Source organism: Acanthopagrus latus, chromosome 22 (assembly GCF_904848185.1).
Source record: "Acanthopagrus latus isolate v.2019 chromosome 22, fAcaLat1.1, whole genome shotgun sequence".
Taxonomy (NCBI): domain Eukaryota; kingdom Metazoa; phylum Chordata; class Actinopteri; order Spariformes; family Sparidae; genus Acanthopagrus; species Acanthopagrus latus.
The window spans coordinates 22,359,378-22,374,829 of NC_051060.1; the positions used below are offsets into that span (position 1 = coordinate 22,359,378).

The 15,452-nt window shown below is 44.7% G+C and overlaps 2 protein-coding genes across 4 annotated transcripts in view; one reads left to right on the forward strand and one right to left on the reverse strand.

Moving 5' to 3' along the window:
• LOC119012320 (hormonally up-regulated neu tumor-associated kinase homolog) overlaps positions 1–15,452 on the forward strand; it is a 94,359-nt gene that overhangs the window by 40,335 nt on the left and 38,572 nt on the right. The window lies entirely within an intron of this gene.
• tbx18 (T-box transcription factor 18) lies at positions 4,182–13,279 on the reverse strand. Of its 2 annotated transcripts, none has more exons than XM_037086029.1 (8): positions 12,608–13,279; positions 11,105–11,264; positions 10,689–10,790; positions 9,415–9,586; positions 8,882–9,049; positions 7,992–8,056; positions 6,488–6,582; positions 4,182–5,842 (listed from the first exon to the last, which is right to left on the reverse strand). In XM_037086029.1, the coding sequence occupies exons 1-8, from the start codon at positions 12,840–12,842 to the stop codon at positions 5,301–5,303; spliced, it is 1,539 nt and encodes a 512-aa protein (XP_036941924.1). In that variant the 5' UTR covers positions 12,843–13,279; the 3' UTR covers positions 4,182–5,300. The 2 variants fall into 2 exon arrangements, with proteins under 2 accessions (XP_036941924.1, XP_036941923.1); XM_037086028.1 differs by having other exon boundaries at positions 11,105–11,267; positions 12,608–13,278.

The window sequence follows — 15,452 nt, forward strand, 5'->3', positions numbered from 1 at the left end:
CCGCTTGGCCATTAACAGGTCACGCAGGAGTAACTGAGCTGAGCCTGCAACATCATCAGCACACCCACCCTCCTCTTGTCACCAGCTGAAGGCCCCCCAGAACACACAGGTGCACTTCCTGGAACGGCAGCAGGGGCAGAAGAACCTCCACTATTCTGTCCCGTCCCCTCGCCTCCATAAATCTTTGGCTCTTTAAATCGAGAAACACCGAGGTGACCCCTGAAATGAATCTCGAGGTCTCAACAGACACACAATTTTAAGATAACTACCTGTTTGGGGAAACCTTTTGTGAGTCCCTTTGTCTTCAAGAAACTTTTTATTTGACGATAAGTTCGCCGAAACCGCCATTTGTAATTCAAATATGCTTCTCATCAGATACAAACAGACCTCTTTCTCGCCTCCGAGTCTCTGTGCCAAACCTTATTCTGTGCTCGAGGGAACTTTCTTGTCACTGCCCAACATGACCTCACCTGTGGACTTCCCCGGCACATATGCCTGGTCACGTACGGCAGGCCGCAACTCCCCTCTGAGCACGGTCGACCACGTGGTCACGTCGTCGGCCCGTATGTTAATGCGCGCTTCAATCACACGAGACGCTTAAACCACATAACTGGCCTCTATGCAAATGCTAACTTCTGTGTTGAGTGCTCGGGGTAGCCAATTCCCCGAGGGGAAGAAAGGCAGCGGGTGTAGAGGAAAGATATGCTAAATAGGTTTATTCCACTCAAGCCAAGACTCACTGTTCGAGGAGGCCAGAGACCATCGCGCTGTACATGGGAAAACATTTTAAGGCAATGCTAATGAACAGTTTTCCCCAATGTAGCCACATCTTTCTTATGCTTTCTGCGCTTAATGCTTATATTTGACGTAACCTTCACCAGTTATAATACCAGTTTGTGTAAAGATAAAAACACTATTTTCTACCCCCAAAAGTGGTCTTAAAAAGTCTCCCGAGTGCAGTAAGTTGGCGTTGGAGTTCATGAGCTTAACTCCGGCTGTTTGTGGAAACAACTGCGACTGGAAAAGGTCAGAAGTGCTCGTAGTTCCTCGTAGCGTTCGGCACAAAGCGACAAGTGGAAAATGCAAGACTTCATATTTTAGCAATGCAAGAAGGCAATTCACGTGTGTGTGTGTGTGTGTGTGTGTGTGTGTCCAGAATACTCTCATTCGCTCACTCGCTCTCATTCATGCTTCACTTTTATGGAGTATGTCTATATTAGTATGCCTGAGCTGGCGTTAATACATACCCACGCATGCAAACACACTCTAAAACGAAGAGTGATGTCTCTCGGCTTTGACTCGATGCCTCGGAGCTTTGGGGGATATTCGGTGTCACGATGAGAAGCTTTGGCAGCGCTGCAAAGTGTGTGTATTTATGTACAGCTGATGTTAACAGTAAATCAAAGTGGTCTGATGGTCAGATAATAATAGATGTAACAAGCAAAGATGATACACTGAACATCGTCATTTGTATCGCTGTGAAATTTGTTGTGATGACACGTTAGAGCAGCTACAAGGAACTTAGATTTTTGTGTTGATTCTGGCGGCAAATCTGGAAGCCGTGAGATTTGAAAGATTTGAAAAGATTGTTTTGTTGCCCTGATCAGCGATATCTAGTCGTTGTGCCGCGTATCTGTATATTTTGTGTAGCTACAAATGAAAGTTAACAGACACGCTGTGTTGCGATCAGTCACGCAGGAATATGCTGCAACTCTATTTTACTGTGAAACTCTTACTCAGACACCCATCGACATGAGGGCGAACATTTTGCAGATTTTGTTAATATAGATATTTTGTCTTGTATATTTAAATGAGTAGTATAATTGTGTGGCATTACTTCTTCGACAACATGTATTTTTCTTGCATAAAACATTACCTAATTCTTGGGAAAATGTTAGTTTTGTGTGTTTGTTTAACACTTCATTGGGGAGCAAGTCCATAATATTTAGTACAGATATTCATGATCACCAGTGGATAATTCCTGCTAATTGTGTTTGCAGCTCTCCTATCTTTAATTCTTGGATTTCTGTGACAGTACAACTCTCCTCACAAGATGTTTTTGTGGTCTGGTGTTTCCAGAGGATGAACCACAAAGACCTCCTGACATTTTACGCCTGTACATAAACTAATAATCTACGAGACAGATTCCCTTGAATGTCTGAATCAAGTCGGGATGTCTCACTGTCGGGATTCCCCCCCCCCCCCAAAAAAAAAACAGTCCTGAGCTGCTGATGAATGGACTCGATAGATTTCATACAGACCTTGAACACAAACACACACACACACACTCTGTTCCTCTTCCCCTCCTTGTTCTCCTCCTCCAGGCACATAGCGTGACAGATCTGTCACGTCGGCACCTGGTCATACACAAGTGTTAATGTCCCCACCTCGGCCGAGAATCACCGGACCACTGACACCATGCAGAAGTGTGTGTGTGTAAGTGTGTGTGTGTGTGTGTGTGCCTGTGACCATCTGAAGCTTTGAACTAATATCTTTTTATCTCTCCTCCCAAAATCAGAATGCTAAGTTTTCTAAATAAATTGACGAGGGAGGTGAAGGAGACTTAGAGACAGCGCCATATATAAAAGTTTGGCTTACATTTGGTGTGTGTGTGTGTGTGTGTGTGTGTGTGTGTGTGTGTGTGTGTGTGGTACGGATGCACCAGGCAGGGGTCCCGTCCCCTGTCACTCAGAAACAACAAGCCAATCATTCCTGGGTTCTAAAATAAGCTCTCCTCCTCCTCCTCCTCCTCCTCACCCCCTCACATGTGCTCCTCTCGTCAGCACCTCTCACCTTCAGAGTGACAGGAGACAACTGACGGGGGCAGGAAACGGGTGACGGCAGGAGAGAGTCAGCAACTTTTTTCGGGGATGAATGCTCGGGAATAGGGGGAGGAAAAAAAAAATGTAGATTTGGCAAATCAGGTCAACTTCTCAGCACCTGGAGGGGAAAAATCATCCCTGAGTCACGAGAGCCAGCTGTCACAATCACAGTCCAGTGATTTAAAGACATGTGGACACCTTGTTCAGCTGTTTTGAGCTCATTTGTAATAAAGATAATATGATTTCTTGGCTCACACATACAGTAAACATCATGAAGATAAATTACGGTATAGTTATGAGTAGCTGCCATGTTGTCTTTTATTTTAAATGATTCTCTTTGTGTCCTTACCAACGTCGTCTCCTCAGCACTGGCTGTTACGAGAGATGAAGTGTGCAGCACTTGTCCTGTTTTCCTTTCAAGATTTATTTTGGGAACGAGGTACAGAGGAAATATGTCTCTGTGTTTTGTCTCGGTTACTCGGAGCTTTTAGTCGGAGTACTGCTTGTTCAGGTGTTAAAAAATGGGTTAAAATGACAAAGCTTCGGTGACGGCAAATGGCTTTCTGCAAAAAAAAATATAAAATCTTGGCTCACGCTTTCAGCTGAGTAGTATGACTTTGGAGGACGGGAGGGAGGAGGGGGAGGAGAGGGGAGGAGAGGGGAGGAGAGGGGGGTCAATTCTCAAGGATCTACATGAACTTTGAGACTGTGAGGTCACACACACTCGCTGACAACTCAACCACCTGTTACCACACACGCAAATGTGCACACACACATATCCGCACCCTCACACCCACATTCAGTGCAACAGCAGCCTGCCTCGTGTTGTTGGTATTAGTTTGCACGGCCATTACACAATACAGAAAGTGTGTGTGTGTGTGTGTGTGTGTGTGTGTGTGTGTGTGTGTGTGTGTGTGTTTGCGCCTGAAGGGTTATTCTTTCTCCCTGTCTCCTGTGGTATTTTTCATTTCTCTGGCATCCGAGGCCTGTGGAACAACTCCGTTTTTTTTGTTTTTTTTTCACTTTTTCATCACACACACACACACACACACACACACACACGCTCTCACACACATGAGTAAGAATACATAAGCATACAGTCGTCTGTTTGTTTTCACAAGGAAATATTATATTGTAAGCATTCGTGATTGCTTCAGTTAGCAAAAATGTGTAAATAAAACGCTGACACACACACATATGTTCACAATTGCCTTAATAAACAATATGAAATCAGTTAAATTAGTAAGGTATCGATTACATATTAACATTGTGACATGAATATCTATATATATATATATATATATCTATATATATATATATATATATATATATATATATATATATATATTTTATTTGGCTCAACAAAAAAGGTCACAGAACATGTTAAATGTCCTCGGGCCAAACAGGGCGTGCTGCTGCTGATATAGCGCGTGTTGCAAAGCTTTTTTCGGTCAAGTTCAGGGTCGGCCGTTGCGTACCTGACCCAGTCTAAAGAGCAGAAGCAGGTGCATTAGGTTTTTTTTTTTTTTTTCTTTTTGTAAGTGCGAAGGGTCACTCAGCCCTTTATATACACATCCCGCATCCCTTCCCCTCTGCTATATACAGAGTCATCATGTGCAGTCATGTCTGTGTCACACAAGATGTTCTTCAGCCCGACGTCTGTCAAACCAGACGTAGTATCAGTCCGTCATCCGTCATCCTCCCGCAGCTTCCAACCTCGCCAGTCCATAACTGTCACTGGGACACGTCCCTCATCATGGCCGCGATGTCATCGTGTGAATACGTGACAGGCTCCTGGTGTCGTGTGTGAGAGTTTCTTTTTTTTAAAGTCTTAGTGGTGAAAAGGCCCCGTCTGTAGTGCATTTTACTACATGGACTTCAGCTACATGTCTGTTACTCCAAAGACTCGATGGAGAACACCGCCAGGCATCTAAAGACAAAGTATTTAATTGATAGAATTTAGTCGATATATCCCATAAGAACAAATTTAAAAGTAGTATTGAGTAACTCCATCCAAAGTAGGCAATGTAGGATGATGTGTAACGCTAATTAGTTTCTGTTTCGGGGCCTCCTGCCAGGGATTGAAGTGCTTGCTTTGAGTGCCTGGGCCAGCCCAGTTTCTGCCCAATCCGTATTCAGTTCCAGTTCTGTCACTGGGTAACATCGTTTGGACTTCGTATCCAAAAGCCGCGGGACGTTTTTCCCCTTATATGACCGCTGCAGCTGCGCATGCATGTCCGAGAGAACATACTTGAAAGATAAGAACTTGGTAAAATATTCCCTTCAGTTAAAGAAGCTTCGACAGCTCTGAGACAATGTCTGGATCAGTCACTCCTCTCTGTTTGTCCACAGTTCAGCCTGTCGCTTGTTCAGCACATGGAGGATTAACTTGCAGAGCCTTCTGAACCAAAAGCAACTTACACCCATTCCAGGGTGTCATTTTGTCTTCGTGACAGCCCTAGATGTCTGGAGTGAATTTCAGCCCATGTGGGCAGTGACCTGCGAGGCACCGCCTCCCGTCTGGCTACCTGCCAGTCCTAAAGTCCGAGAGTCAAACAAGAAGCCCTGCTGTCCTCCGCTGAGCACACCCAGACTGTCCGTTAGAGTCCCACTGGGAGAGGAGCCAAGGAAGGGACTCGGGTGATTGGCAGTGGCAGCGGCGGCCATTTTATCGGGGCTGGCAGCGAGGCGTGGCGAGGGAGGGAATGTGTAACCGTACAGGCTGTAGGGTGGCGTGTGGAGGCGAAGCCCGGCGTAACCCTGCGGAGTGGGGTTGGATAGATAGCCGAGCTGAGAACCAGGGAGAGGCAGGGAACAGAGTCCTTCGCTCTCGTACATGGACGGACCTCTGGGAGGGGGGAACGGCTCCGGCGGGTTGCCGTAACGGTGGAGAGGGTGCGTCGGTCGGCTGCAGGTGTAATCAGGCGGGCTGAGAGTGCAAACCTGGAAAGGTGAGGAGCACGGAGACGTGGAGAGAAGATGAGGCGAGGCTCCGACCCCTCCATGTGCTCCTGGGACCCCTACAGAAACAGAACCAGAAAAACAGAAACGTCAAACTTAAATACACTTAAAAGGGGGGTCACATTAGAGGACATTAAAGGACAGAGTGGTCAGACTGAAGCTGTAGAGAGTGAGATATTAGTCTGTCCTCTAAATACTCACAGTTTAAACTTAAATCCTTCGTTTTGAATCGGCTTACACAGATTGAGTACCATCCCTGACTGGAACGATCTTTATACTCGTTCTTTTTCAAAGCCATGAAATTCATCAGTTACATTAATTCAATCTCTGGTTAATCTCTTGGTATCAACAGATACTTGTGGTATCATGATTGGTGTCCGGAGGTAAAAATGTTGGATCGGGTCCTCCTGAAAAAAATTAAGTAAAATGACCCTACGATTATCTTCCTCTTGTGGCTGCGCAAATAATAACTGTCTCTCGCTCTGAAGTATTGTTTTGGGGAAAAAAAAAAAACTCTTTGGACGGTTGGAGCGGAGGTATAAAGACTTTGACAGGGGCATCACCTTTTGCATAACACTTGTTTTTGGTAGTATGTTTTGAAAAGATCGTGGTCATGGTCACAAGAACCCAGGAACTCTTTGTGCCTAAACAATATCCATGACAAACAACTGACTCATTCTCAGGATCCTGTTGGTTATCTCTACCTTGCTTGGCCATGCCGGGGATGTCCTCAAATGTGAGCGTTCGCAGAGATGGACGCCAGAATGCGTAGGACTCCACCAAAGCCTCCAGGCCCATCCTGTGAAAACACACACGTGAATGCAGGCGTTAGCACACGTACATCAGCGTTACTTATAAATCATCGCAGAATCACTCCACGTCTCGCACTTTCCGCGGCGGTCATCGACGCAGCTGCAGCCGCTCTCCCAGCGCGCCTCTCCTCCTCCTCCGGGTTTTTGTACATTACGCCAACCACCTGGCGGCCATCTTAGTCACCCGTGGGGCCTCTCTCGCCGTCTCCATGGAGACTGCAGGTAATGAGGGGCATAAACGCCACGTCGCGATTGGCTGCTGCCAGCCGGGTGCTCGGAGGTAATTGCTTTCACACGGCTTTTACGGGCGAATCAGGACGAAGGAGCAGGAAGCCGCAGCAAGGATTTATGAGGTGGGACTCCCCTTCCCCCCCCCCCAAAAATCTGCGTCTCCCTCCTCCTCTAGGTGGGGCAGAGGGTTGCTGTGGCGGGGTAATGCGAGTGCTCTGTTACCCCTCGTTAGCGTGAGGATAAAAGTCCTCCCCCCCGCGGGGTTGTAGCCACGGTGATAATTTAGACAAGCTGCCCGGAGCGGGTCTGTGTGCTCCGAAGCAGCCTATCAGAGCTGAAGTTTATTTAGCAAACTGCTTAACTCTTCCTGTAATATTTAAGGGGAGGGGTTTTTTTTTTCGTTTTTTTTTTCAGCCTTCCTGAGTTTAACTTTTATAGGGTCAGCTGTCAGGGTTATCCAGTTTGCCGTTCTCTACCTTCCTTTTTTTTTTTTTGTCTCACACGTTCTCCTGCTCTCCCCCCTTTCTCTCCCCTCCTCTCTAATGATTTCTGTGAGGCCTCAGGGGAGTGGCTGTTTGGAGACTGTTGGGAGTTTTACTGCCGTGTTGTTTTAATGCAGTGTTTATATATGTTTAGAAAAAGTGTTTATACAGATTTTCTCCAGGAGTCTCTTGACTTTTATTATTTTGCTGTTGATGTTTATGTTCCCGAGGCCGGCTGGAATCTGACGCTCCATTTAGGTTTGTATCCGAGGGTTAGATTTTTTTTTTTCCTCCCCCTCCCCCCTCGAAGCTCGCGCCTGTAACTGTGCAATTGCGGGGGGAATTAATGTGCCTTTTAAAGTTAGCACATTTAAATGAAAATGCATCGCTGATTAATACGGTGAAATCACGATAATAAGTGCCACGTCGGTTTCAGTTTAGTCAACTCCAACTTTTTCCTGCCGTTCGGCGGGCAGATTTAATGGGGGAGCCTGTTGCACATTTTCCATTAGAAAAAAATAAAAAAAATAAATAAATACATAGCTTTGCTCCCCATAAAAATCGGAACAGAAATAGCCGTGACAAAAACCACAACCACGCCAGAATATAAAGCAGTCATGCATCCCACATTACCCCTAATGCACTAGATAATGTGAAAATCTCTGTGGTTGAAATGAACTCACCGGTTTCTGCCAGAGTCTCTGAAGCCTTTGGCAAATGGATTTCTGTCAATTTTCAGCCTTGTAATCTGCAAAGTTGAAATAAGACTCTAATTATTTCCCCAAAATGTTGTGATTACAAAGTCCACGATACCGTACAGTGTATAATGGAAGATTTCTTCATTCAAAAATAATTCCCTTCTCTCTGTAATCTTTCAATCGCATCTACAAATAAAGACATCCATGTGCATCGTTAGCTGCTAATTATGTTGCTCGTATTCGTTGAATGTGTGTGTGGGAACGCGTCTTAAGTACTCGAGTAGTTTTCATGTTCGTTAATGTCTGTGGGGCTGCCCAGGCTGTGGGTGGTGTTTAAGGCCCGGCTCTGTGACCCGCATCCAAAAGGGAACTTTTATAGGCAGCCGCCACCATGTTCTAACTTCAGCCAGCCCACATGGACCGGTCCAGTGCAGAACTCCAGAGAAACCAGTGGGTAAAAAACAAAACAAAACAAAAAAAAAAACAGTGGCTTTGAAATTTGGTGGGTGAAAAAAAACAAAAAATATGAGTAAGTACTTAAAAAAAAACATCTTATTTGAATAATTCTTGATAATTGCTATAATAAGCCTCTGTTTCACGTTAATTCACGTTATACATAAATACAAATAGTTTCTTATTTCATCGTACAGTCCTGTTCTGTCTGACACTCACAGCTAAAATCTTTATCTAACTGCAAAACAACCCAGAGTGTCTGTTAACAACAGGGTCCGCCATGCTGGAAACATGTGGGTTTGTTGGCCAGGGTGGCTATTTCATTATGTTTGGATCATCCAGTGGTGTTTTGGTTTTTGGAGGGGATTGTGGTTTGTGTGTGTGTGTGTGTGTGTGTGTGTGAGGAGGTCAGCCGTGTCTACCTGTTGGTTCTGATAGGCGGTGACGGTGGTGAACACGGTCTCCGGGAAGGAGAAGGTGCGGGTGCCTTCCCCAGCCGGGACTGCTTTCACCGGGGATAACTCCTCTCCGCACTCCTTACGGATCACATGGACACGCGGCTGGTATTTGTGCATGGAGTGCAGAATGATCTGAGCAGGGAAGAGGAAGAAAAGAAAAATGTTGCTTTAAGGCTTTAAATTGCATAACAGCAATTTGTATGTTATTCACAGCTATAAAACATGATTGTTGGGTAATGAGTGCACATGCACCTGCACACACAAACACCCATAATATGGTTTTTAATATGCAGTTGGATGAAAACTGGAAGGTTTTGTTACTTTTGGATTTTATTACCTTAAAAAAAAACAACAAATGTACAAATTTCCTAATAACCAAAATATTTAACTATGTGATAAAATACCATTTAAGTGGGAACAACGAGGCTAAAGTATGAAAATCACAGATAATAACATCATATAAATATTTTCCACGGTGTGTTGTTCTCGGCACTTACATGTCCCTGGTCGTCCAGCTCGTTGTTGGTCAGCTTCAGTTTGTCGAAGCTGACCACCTGACGCATCCACGTCTCACCTGAGGCCGGGGAGTCCGGGTGGATGTACACTCTGGGCGGCACAGGAGAGTCCGCGTTCCCCGCGACCATCCACTTGGAGCTGTGGTACACGTACCTTCACACACACGGACGGAGACAAAGACTCAAGATTTATTTTTATTTTATTTAATTGTTTAATTCGTCCTGCTGTGCACGTCATTACGCATGCACGGGAAATATTTTCTTCTTCTTTTTTTTTAATCGAGAAGAGGATTTAAAGAAAATTAAAAAAAATAATAATTATTAAGGCTGCATTCCGCATATTTATCTTTAAGGAAAGAAATATAAAAAAAATATATGTATTTTTTGGATGCTGCAGTTCATATTAACGAGCTGAAGTCAAATGTCAGCTTTCATTTTAAGGCAGGCCGAAAGATTTTGATGTATTAATATTGATATTAATATTTGAGGCTGTTTGCAGTGAAACAGATTAAGTGAGTGAGCGCTGGGTGTGATGGCTCTTCAGCTACACACTCTGATAATTAGTTCCTCATCTGGTGGAAGGTGCGTTCATCACCTGCTGTGAAGCGTTTGGTTTTTAAAAAAGCTGCACCAAAACCTGCCGCAGCTCTGGACCGTGTGTGTGTGTGTGTGTGTGTGTGTGTGTGTGTGTCAGTAACATGTCAGTCATCACTCCTGCGCGCCGCTAAAAATGTGTTCGCATATAAACGGGGTCGTGATAGTTTGAAATGACAGACCTGCAGCGTGTGGCGTGCAAAGACTTGGCTTTTTTTCCTTCTTCTTCTTCTTTCTTTGCGTCTCCGCCGGTGCAGCAACGCGCTGTTTTGTGCCGCATTTAAAAAAACGACATGTGTCGGTTTGACCTTCCAGGGGTTGGAGAGGTTACGCGTCCAAAAGGCCTTTATCCAAAAGGGACGGCAAAACCGCCGTGACAAAACACCGGTGCCAAGCGCCATTTGTGGAGACAGGGCTGGGGTTGCACAATTGAAAAATCAATGTTGTCCCAGGAACAGTGTTTGGAGTCTAAATACAGACTCCGTGCCGAGGAAAATCACTGTAATATTCCAATTTCTATAGGACGTGCGTGTTGTGAGGTTACAGCCACGTCACGAAGCTTTAATTTCTATCAGGAGTCATTTTGAAATCCATGAAAGGATCACAAGGTTTAATAGCCTCGTGTATCAGTGTGTGTGTGTGTGTGTGCGCATGCGTCTCACCTGTATCGTTTGTTGTCCACGGGGATTATATCCATGGCGATGTAATACTGCTGATGTGGGTCCAAACCCGTAATCTTGACGCGCATGGCGGGAAACATCCGCCTGACGGGAAAACCAGATAAATCACCTGCGTTGGAGATTTCAGCTCAACTGCACAACTACATGAAGACGCAGACGTTATTACTGGATAATAATAATGATAACAACATTAATAATGTCTTAATAAAATTAAGCCCGACATTAGAAAAAGGCTGCGTCATCTGATTACGCATGAATCTGTTTTTCCAAGCTTTCTTTTTCACGGATTATCTGCCTGAATTCTTATTTGATATTTTTACGCATGATATTAGAAGCGAACCACATTATTAACTCTTCTTCGTTATCATTTATTCTGTTTATTTGATCTCCCGTCTTACCGTCCAGCCTTTGTAATAATCATCTCCGTGCCAATCTCGTGGAACCGTTTCCACAGGTCTGATCCCTGCAGGTCCACGCGGGTCTCCTCCCCGGTGCCGGTCACCGGCGCCGCGCACACAGCTGCGGGCTGCGGGCTCTCCAGCAGCGCGTCCTCGCTCTCTGCTGCACCGGGGGGGAAAAGAGGCGAGATAAACAACGTTTTATTAACAGTGGCACAAACCAATCCAGGCCGAGCGTTACTCACTGAAAGGTGTTAAACTTGGAGGCGTTTTTCACTAAAATTCAGACTAGATTAGATTTTAAAAGCAAACGAACAGCAGGAAGAACTCCCTGTTGGAGGATAAGATCAGATCAGGAAGGTTGTAAATGTTCTAAAACAGGGTTTGCACGTTAATTATCCTGTATGGACACGAGTTATTATTAAGAATAACACCACTGCAGTGACTAATAATGAAATAAACCTCCAGCAGCCGAGGAAAAAGCTCACAACTGTTTGTTATCTGATTATTTCAACGACATAAAACGCCTCCTCGTTCTTTAATACTGCTGCAGTGAAAACTCGGGTTTATAAGAGTATTATAAGTGACATACATCTCCTCAAACTCTTTGCAGTCATTATTCTGCTGTATAGGTCCATAAATGGGACGTTCAACCGCAGCACTCCAACCAGGACGCGCGTAATGATTTTCACGATGGAGCACTTTGAGTTTAAATCCGTGTTTTACCGTGGAGGACACCCCTGACAGCGGTGTTTATGTGTCTCACCGCTGTTGTTATTTGCGCTGCTCAGCACAGGGCCTCGCCAGGTGCTGGGGAAATTTATGGACACTAGACGTGGGCCTAACAAGGCAAACTAACACAAAGACAAATCCTCAGCCAAGTGCGTTTTTTTTTCTCTCTTTCTTTTCTCCTTCTCGCATCCAGATTTAAATCGTAATTTGTCAGGAGGGTTTTTGTGCCTTTTTCTCTGCATCCTCTCCGTGGCAGCCTCCCGTTTCCCCCTTTTGCCTTTACGCGCTGCTAATTGGCGTGTTTATGATTGCAACACAACCCCATAAAGCGTCTCACATTAGTCACACTCACGCCGCTCATATTTACTAGACCAGGGCCGTGATATGATATCACGTTTCCCCGCACTGTGCGATTCTCTGACCGGAGCTCACGATTGTTCTGCTTTTTTTTTTTTTTTTTTTAAATTCATTTGCGTCTTGTTGCTGAGTTTCTCTCGGCAGTAAAGCAGAAGATGAAAATAAATACTTCTAACTGAAAAAATAAAGAAATGTCAGCTTTAATATTTCTGCTCTTATTAATGGTGATGTGATATTGAAGGTCTTGTTGTTGACAGATTGTATAATTTGCTGTATTAAAAAAATAACAATGACAGCCTGTAATAAAGTCTTGTTCACCTGGAGGACTGAAGCAGCATGCTTATTTTATGCAGTTATTTAAATTAAGTCATCATTATTATAATTCTTATATTTGTTATTGTTATATTTACTCACGGGATCCGTCGCTTGCACACTCCGCCTCGCTGCCCCGGTCGCTGGTGCACGCTCTGTCGGCCCGCGGCCCCGGGCTCCCGGTGAGATCAGACACATCAGTTCCGTCCTCGTAGCCGGGGGACGCCGCATCCTCTCCGGACGTCCTGCGTCTCTTCTCCGCGCCGATCAGCGCCTCCACCGAGAATGCGTGCGCCTTGACGCTCATTGCGCACGGGGACCGCCGCTTCTCTGCCATTTCTCTCGCTTCTCTCGGAGGAAGGAGAGGAAACGGGACGGCGTCACGAACCTTTCTTTTCTTTTTTTTTTCTTTTTTTTCTTTAGCAGAAGGAGGCAAGAAAAAGTTCAAAAACACAGACAGAAAAGCAAATCCACGCTGACGGTCCCGGCTGGTTGAGTCCGTCCTCGAGGAGCAGCGGGAGAGGATCCGGGGACGAGCTGGAATAACGTCTCCGTTATCCGTGAGAGCCGTGCGGACTTTTTTGGAGAGTGTCAACAACCGGAGAGCTTAGAGCAGAGCCGGAGAAGGGCGACCTGTCAATCACAACGCAGCGCAACCAATCAGGAGTAATCACAGCCCCCCGGAACTTCTCCCTGGTACCGCCCGCTATGGGGGCCGCTCGTGCCGCCTTATGTGGTCAAAGTAAAGCTGGTGATTGAATCTCGTCTGCAGGAGAAGGAGCCCCGAGGCGCGTCTCTCTGGGGCATTGCGCGCATTTTCACACACCGGCCCGACATGCTTTGCATATCTGCCCATTAGTACCTCGTGCACGGTGGCCGGTTGTGCCCCCCCGCCCCCCCCCTCCTCCTCCCCAAACCTGGAAATGAGCGTCGGTGCTGCGCGTGTGTGTCAGGAAATCATCACAACCATGAGCTGCAAACATAAATGTGTTTCTGCTGAACTTTCACTGGCACATATCGAAAAAAAAAGCATATATATTCAGGATTTACTGTTTATTTTTCTGCCCAACAAAAGAACTCTTAAAAAAATATATAAAAAAAAAAAAATGTAGGATCTCCAGTGGAGGACTGGCCTGGAGTGACAAAAGCTTCTTACATTTCAACAAGCCAACACAAAAAAAAAAAAAAAATGAAAGAAAGAAAGAAAGAGAGAACAGCTCGATGTAAGCGTGAAATATTAGTAGCAGCATCTTTGAGTTCAGCGTGCAGTCAATTCCCCAATTATGTAGCACAAATGTTTCACTGGAAACAGAAAAGTACCCTCGCCTGACAAGATGTACAGTTTTATTTGTCAAATGTCAAATATCCAAACGAACCCTGGCTCGGTGCACATGGAAGAAACAAAAACAATAAAAATGTATATTTAAAGATTTTAAACTGTGGCTGTATTATAATCAACAACCTGCAAGTGCTGCAAAATAAAAATATTTAAATGTCTACTTGAGGGAATAAATAAAGTAAAAAGCACTTTTATCCGTCTGCATGATTAAGAGTTGATAGTTTACAGGATCACAGATTGAGACGTTCAAGGCCCCGCGTAAATGAGCGTGTGGTCACGCGGGGAATGCGTGTGTGTGTGTGTGTGTGTGTGTGTGTGGAGGCTGTAACATATGGAGGTGGAGGACCTGGCTATAAATAAACAAGGCGTGTGTGTGTGTGTGTGTGTGTGTGTGTGTGTGTGTTTTCAGACTTAAAAACCCCACAAATTCCATGTAACACCCAAGTGACCGCAGAGAAGTTCAATACGCACCATCGAGCGTTTAATTTATTAAATGGAGCAAATTAATGCCGCGTTTCTTCTTCTGCGTTACAACGTGATCATTTACAGTTTGATGAGCCTCGTTGTGTTACAGCACCGGAGCTGCTGGCATCAGGGTTGGATTATTATTTTGTAAGTTCTGCTCTCCGGTTCGGCGGTGTTTCTCTGCAGAGCTCTCGGGGCCTCTGGCGGTTCCTGTCGGTTAAATAAACAACACGTCTTCATCGTTTATTGGCACAAATTCAGTGTAAATGATGGGACGTCGGAGGGAGAAGCTCCGTGCCCGCGTCCGCAGTCGGTTATCAGATCAAACGCCTCGTGTTTCAGCTCCCCGGGGCTGTTTCTTAAATACCTCCGTGAGAATTAAATAGGTTGAGGCTCAGTCTGACGTGGAGTTTAGATTATTTAATTTTTCTTTTTCGTGATTCAACATCAGAGGAAACACACACAACCGAGATGTTTGCTCGCGTCCTGCGCGTAAAGACAGATTTTAATTATTCTTTTTATATTATTATTAATGTTTCTTGTTTCTGCACGTAAACACACAAACCTTCACCTTCCCATTTTTAATTGTATTTTTTTTTAGCAGAACAGCTTCAGAATGTGATCGACATGACAAAAAGATAATATTTAATATCGTCACATTAAATGTTAAGAGCTCAAAAACAGCCAACAAAGTAAAACAAACAAACAAACAAGTTCACGTCTTTTATTGTAGCACATAAAACTTGGAAAACAGACAAAAGGCCACGAGAGTTAATAATAATATTAACAATAAAATAATATTAATATTAGTTTAATTCAGATTTGTTGGTTAATATTTGTGGGTAAATGGTTCGTTCAGCAGAGTATCTGACCATAATTAGGCCCGACACTGACTGTAATCACATGATTGTTACTTGGCGCAGCTTGATGATGATGTGATCTGTTGGTTTTAAATAAAAAAAGGTTTTCGTTGCAGTGGTGTGTGGTGCAGCTTTCTAAACACGTGATTTTGTGATTTATTTATTTTTTTTTAATTATTTATTGTCGTGCGTCAACAGGTGCGCAGGCCTCTTCCGCCCCAGAGATCACTGAGCCACCCGCCTCTTTAACGCCTTCATGATTTAATAATAATGTAAAATATTG

Bases quoted from the DNA above. Each gene is read 5' to 3' on its own strand.
- tbx18 (XM_037086028.1), bottom strand. From the start codon at position 12,842: ATGGCAGAGAAGCGGCGGTCCCCGTGCGCAATGAGCGTCAAGGCGCAC. The intron at 8,057-8,881 runs GTAGACACGGCT...TCAACTTTGCAG, and splicing joins CCGCCTATCAGAACCAACAG to ATTACAAGGCTGAAAATTGA. The intron at 5,843-6,487 runs GTAGAGATAACC...CTGTTTCTGTAG, and splicing joins CCCCGGCATGGCCAAGCAAG to GGGTCCCAGGAGCACATGGA.